Source organism: Corvus brachyrhynchos, unplaced genomic scaffold (genome assembly GCF_000691975.1).
Source record: "Corvus brachyrhynchos isolate BGI_N302 unplaced genomic scaffold, ASM69197v1 scaffold3546, whole genome shotgun sequence".
Taxonomy (NCBI): Eukaryota; Metazoa; Chordata; class Aves; order Passeriformes; family Corvidae; genus Corvus; species Corvus brachyrhynchos.
Window position 1 is genome coordinate 4 of NW_008238780.1, and position 5,355 is coordinate 5,358.

The following is a 5,355-nucleotide window of genomic DNA, read 5'->3' on the forward strand; positions in this document are numbered from 1 at the left end:
ACCCAAAAAATGACCCCGGAGACCCCAAAATGTCCCCAGGGATCCCAAAAGTGACCCCAAGGACCCCAAAAATGACCCCAGGTACCCCAAAGTGACCCCAAGGACCCCAAAATGTCCCCAGAGACCCCAAAAGTGACCCCAAGGATCCCAAAAATGACCCCAAAATGACCCTGGGACCCCAAAAATGACCCCAAGGACCGAAAATGTCCCCAGGGACCCCAAAAATGACCCCGGGAACCCCAAAATGTCACCAAGGACACCAAAAATGACCCCAAGGACCCCAAAATGACCCTGGGACCCCAAAAATGACCCCAAAAATGTCCCCAAGGGACCCCAAAGTGACCCCAAGGACCCCAAAATGTCCCAAAAGACCACAAAAATGACCCCAGGGACCCCCAAGTGACCCCAAAATGTCTTCAAGGGACCCCAAATGTCACCAGGGGACCCCAAAATGTCCAAAAGGACCCAAAAAATGACCCCGGAGACCCCAAAAATGGCTCCTGGCACCCCCAATTGACCCCAGGGACCCCAAAAACGACCCTGGAGACCCCAAAAGTGGCCCCAAGGAACCCCCAAAATGACCCCAAAATGACCCTGGGGACTCCAAAAATGCCCCCAGGGACCCCAAAATGACTCCTGGGACCCCCAAACTGACTCAGGGACCCCAAAAAATGTCCTCAAGGGACCCCAAAAATGGCCCTGGGACCCCAAAAATGTCCTTAAGAACCCCAAAAATGACCCCAGAGACCCCAAAGTGACCCCGGGACCCCCAAAAGTGACCCTGGAGATCCGGTTCCATTGAGTTCTCGTTGGGTTTTGTTGGGTTCTCCTTGGGTTCCGTTGAGTTTTTGTTGGGTTCCGTTGGGTTTTTGTTGGGTTCTGTTGAGCTTTTGTTGGGTTCCATTGAGTTTTTGTTGGGTTCCATTGAGTTCTCGTTGGGTTTTGTTGGGTTCTCCTTGGGTTCCGTTGAGTTTTTGTTGGGTTCCGTTGGGTTTTTGTTGGGTTCTGTTGAGCTTTTGTTGGGTTCCATTGAGTTTTTGTTGGGTTCCATTGAGTTCTCGTTGGGTTTTGTTGGGTTCTCCTTGGGTTCCGTTGAGTTTTTGTTGGGTTCCGTTGGGTTTTTGTTGGGTTCTGTTGAGCTTTTGTTGGGTTCCATTGAGTTTTTGTTGGGTTCCATTGAGTTCTCGTTGGGTTTTGTTGGGTTCTCCTTGGGTTCCGTTGAGTTTTTGTTGGGTTCCGTTGGGTTTTTGTTGGGTTCTGTTGAGCTTTTGTTGGGTTCCATTGAGTTTTTGTTGGGTTCCATTGAGTTCTCGTTGGGTTTTGTTGGGTTCTCCTTGGGTTCCGTTGAGTTTTTGTTGGGTTCCGTTGGGTTTTTGTTGGGTTCTGTTGAGCTTTTGTTGGGTTCCATTGAGTTTTTGTTGGGTTCCATTGAGTTCTCGTTGGGTTTTGTTGGGTTCTCCTTGGGTTCCGTTGAGTTTTTGTTGGGTTCCGTTGGGTTTTTGTTGGGTTCTGTTGAGCTTTTGTTGGGTTCCATTGAGTTTTTGTTGGGTTCCATTGAGTTCTCGTTGGGTTTTGTTGGGTTCTCCTTGGGTTCCGTTGAGTTTTTGTTGGGTTCCGTTGGGTTTTTGTTGGGTTCTGTTGAGCTTTTGTTGGGTTCCATTGAGTTTTTGTTGGGTTCCATTGAGTTCTCGTTGGGTTTTGTTGGGTTCTCCTTGGGTTCCGTTGAGTTTTTGTTGGGTTCCGTTGGGTTTTTGTTGGGTTCTGTTGAGCTTTTGTTGGGTTCCATTGAGTTTTTGTTGGGTTCCATTGAGTTCTCGTTGGGTTTTGTTGGGTTCTCCTTGGGTTCCGTTGAGTTTTTGTTGGGTTCCGTTGGGTTTTTGTTGGGTTCTGTTGAGCTTTTGTTGGGTTCCATTGAGTTTTTGTTGGGTTCCATTGAGTTCTCGTTGGGTTTTGTTGGGTTCTCCTTGGGTTCCGTTGAGTTTTTGTTGGGTTCCGTTGGGTTTTTGTTGGGTTCTGTTGAGCTTTTGTTGGGTTCCATTGAGTTTTTGTTGGGTTCCATTGAGTTCTCGTTGGGTTTTGTTGGGTTCTCCTTGGGTTCCGTTGAGTTTTTGTTGGGTTCCGTTGGGTTTTTGTTGGGTTCTGTTGAGCTTTTGTTGGGTTCCATTGAGTTTTTGTTGGGTTCCATTGAGTTCTCGTTGGGTTTTGTTGGGTTCTCCTTGGGTTCCGTTGAGTTTTTGTTGGGTTCCGTTGGGTTTTTGTTGGGTTCTGTTGAGCTTTTGTTGGGTTCCATTGAGTTTTTGTTGGGTTCCATTGAGTTCTCGTTGGGTTTTGTTGGGTTCTCCTTGGGTTCCGTTGAGTTTTTGTTGGGTTCCGTTGGGTTTTTGTTGGGTTCTGTTGAGCTTTTGTTGGGTTCCATTGAGTTTTTGTTGGGTTCCATTGAGTTCTCGTTGGGTTTTGTTGGGTTCTCCTTGGGTTCCGTTGAGTTTTTGTTGGGTTCCGTTGGGTTTTTGTTGGGTTCTGTTGAGCTTTTGTTGGGTTCCATTGAGTTTTTGTTGGGTTCCATTGAGTTCTCGTTGGGTTTTGTTGGGTTCTCCTTGGGTTCCGTTGAGTTTTTGTTGGGTTCCGTTGGGTTTTTGTTGGGTTCTGTTGAGCTTTTGTTGGGTTCCATTGAGTTTTTGTTGGGTTCCATTGAGTTCTCGTTGGGTTTTGTTGGGTTCTCCTTGGGTTCCGTTGAGTTTTTGTTGGGTTCCGTTGGGTTTTTGTTGGGTTCTGTTGAGCTTTTGTTGGGTTCCATTGAGTTTTTGTTGGGTTCCATTGAGTTCTCGTTGGGTTTTGTTGGGTTCTCCTTGGGTTCCGTTGAGTTTTTGTTGGGTTCCGTTGGGTTTTTGTTGGGTTCTGTTGAGCTTTTGTTGGGTTCCATTGAGTTTTTGTTGGGTTCCATTGAGTTCTCGTTGGGTTTTGTTGGGTTCTCCTTGGGTTCCGTTGAGTTTTTGTTGGGTTCCGTTGGGTTTTTGTTGGGTTCTGTTGAGCTTTTGTTGGGTTCCATTGAGTTTTTGTTGGGTTCCATTGAGTTCTCGTTGGGTTTTGTTGGGTTCTCCTTGGGTTCCGTTGAGTTTTTGTTGGGTTCCGTTGGGTTTTTGTTGGGTTCTGTTGAGCTTTTGTTGGGTTCCATTGAGTTTTTGTTGGGTTCCATTGAGTTCTCGTTGGGTTTTGTTGGGTTCTCCTTGGGTTCCGTTGAGTTTTTGTTGGGTTCCGTTGGGTTTTTGTTGGGTTCTGTTGAGCTTTTGTTGGGTTCCATTGAGTTTTTGTTGGGTTCCATTGAGTTCTCGTTGGGTTTTGTTGGGTTCTCCTTGGGTTCCGTTGAGTTTTTGTTGGGTTCCGTTGGGTTTTTGTTGGGTTCTGTTGAGCTTTTGTTGGGTTCCATTGAGTTTTTGTTGGGTTCCATTGAGTTCTCGTTGGGTTTTGTTGGGTTCTCCTTGGGTTCCGTTGAGTTTTTGTTGGGTTCCGTTGGGTTTTTGTTGGGTTCTGTTGAGCTTTTGTTGGGTTCCATTGAGTTTTTGTTGGGTTCCATTGAGTTCTCGTTGGGTTTTGTTGGGTTCTCCTTGGGTTCCGTTGAGTTTTTGTTGGGTTCCGTTGGGTTTTTGTTGGGTTCTGTTGAGCTTTTGTTGGGTTCCATTGAGTTTTTGTTGGGTTCCATTGAGTTCTCGTTGGGTTTTGTTGGGTTCTCCTTGGGTTCCGTTGAGTTTTTGTTGGGTTCCGTTGGGTTTTTGTTGGGTTCTGTTGAGCTTTTGTTGGGTTCCATTGAGTTTTTGTTGGGTTCCATTGAGTTCTCGTTGGGTTTTGTTGGGTTCTCCTTGGGTTCCGTTGAGTTTTTGTTGGGTTCCGTTGGGTTTTTGTTGGGTTCTGTTGAGCTTTTGTTGGGTTCCATTGAGTTTTTGTTGGGTTCCATTGAGTTCTCGTTGGGTTTTGTTGGGTTCTCCTTGGGTTCCGTTGAGTTTTTGTTGGGTTCCGTTGGGTTTTTGTTGGGTTCTGTTGAGCTTTTGTTGGGTTCCATTGAGTTTTTGTTGGGTTCCATTGAGTTCTCGTTGGGTTTTGTTGGGTTCTCCTTGGGTTCCGTTGAGTTTTTGTTGGGTTCCGTTGGGTTTTTGTTGGGTTCTGTTGAGCTTTTGTTGGGTTCCATTGAGTTTTTGTTGGGTTCCATTGAGTTCTCGTTGGGTTTTGTTGGGTTCTCCTTGGGTTCCGTTGAGTTTTTGTTGGGTTCCGTTGGGTTTTTGTTGGGTTCTGTTGAGCTTTTGTTGGGTTCCATTGAGTTTTTGTTGGGTTCCATTGAGTTCTCGTTGGGTTTTGTTGGGTTCTCCTTGGGTTCCGTTGAGTTTTTGTTGGGTTCCGTTGGGTTTTTGTTGGGTTCTGTTGGGTTTTTGTTGGGTTCTGTTGAGCTTTTGTTGGGTTCCGTTGAGTTTTTGTTGGGTTCCGTTGAGTTTTTGTTGGGTTCCGTTGGGTTTTTGTTGGGTTCTGTTGAGTTTTTGTTGGGTTCTGTTGAGTTTTTGTTGGGTTTTGTTGGGTTCTCGTTGGGTTCCATTGAGTTTTTGTTGGGTTCCATTGAGTTCTCGTTGGGTTTTGTTGGGTTCTCCTTGGGTTCCGTTGAGTTTTTGTTGGGTTCCGTTGGGTTTTTGTTGGGTTCTGTTGGGTTTTTGTTGGGTTCTGTTGAGCTTTTGTTGGGTTCCATTGAGTTTTTGTTGGGTTCCATTGAGTTCTCGTTGGGTTTTGTTGGGTTCTCCTTGGGTTCCGTTGAGTTTTTGTTGGGTTCCGTCGGGTCTTTATTGGGCTCTTTTGAGTTTTTCTTGGGTTCCGTTGAGTTGTTGGGTTCTGTTGGGTTCTCATTGAGTTTTCTTGGGTTGTTGTTGGGTTCCGTCGAGTTTTTCTTGGGTTCCGTTGGGTTCCCGTTGGGTTCCGTTGGCTTTCCCAAGAGTTGCGTTGAGTTCCTGGGTTCTGTTGGGTTCTTGTTGGGTTCTGTTGGGTTCTCATTGGGTTCCATTGAGTTCTTGTGGGGTTCCGTTGGGTTCTCGTTGGGTTCCGTTGAGTTCTTCTTGAGTTCCGTTGAGTTCTTGTTGAGTTTCGTTGCGTTTTTCTTCGGTTTCATTGAGGTTTTGTTGGGTTCCGTTGGGGCTTGGTTGGGTTCCGTTGAGTTTTCCATGATTTCAGTTGAGTTTTCCATGATTTCAGTTGAGTTTTCCATGATTTCAGTCGCCTTCTCCCAAGGTTTCCTTGCCTTTCCCGGCATTCCCGTTGCCTTTCCCGGAATTCCCGTTGCCTTTTCCAGGATTTCCGTTGTCTCTTCCTCGGCTTTCCCCAAAC

At 46.3% G+C, this 5,355-nt stretch overlaps 1 protein-coding gene across 1 annotated transcript; it reads right to left on the reverse strand.

The window, feature by feature from the left end:
- Nucleotides 1-780: 780 nt before the first annotated feature.
- LOC103618324 (putative uncharacterized protein DDB_G0282133) lies at nt 781-5,349 on the reverse strand (the record flags this gene model as incomplete). The annotated part of the gene is made up of 1 exon (XM_017738104.1): nt 781-5,349. A coding segment is annotated over exon 1 (4,501 nt), but the record flags the coding sequence as incomplete, so codon positions are not given.
- Between the last annotated feature and the right edge of the window lie 6 nt (nt 5,350-5,355).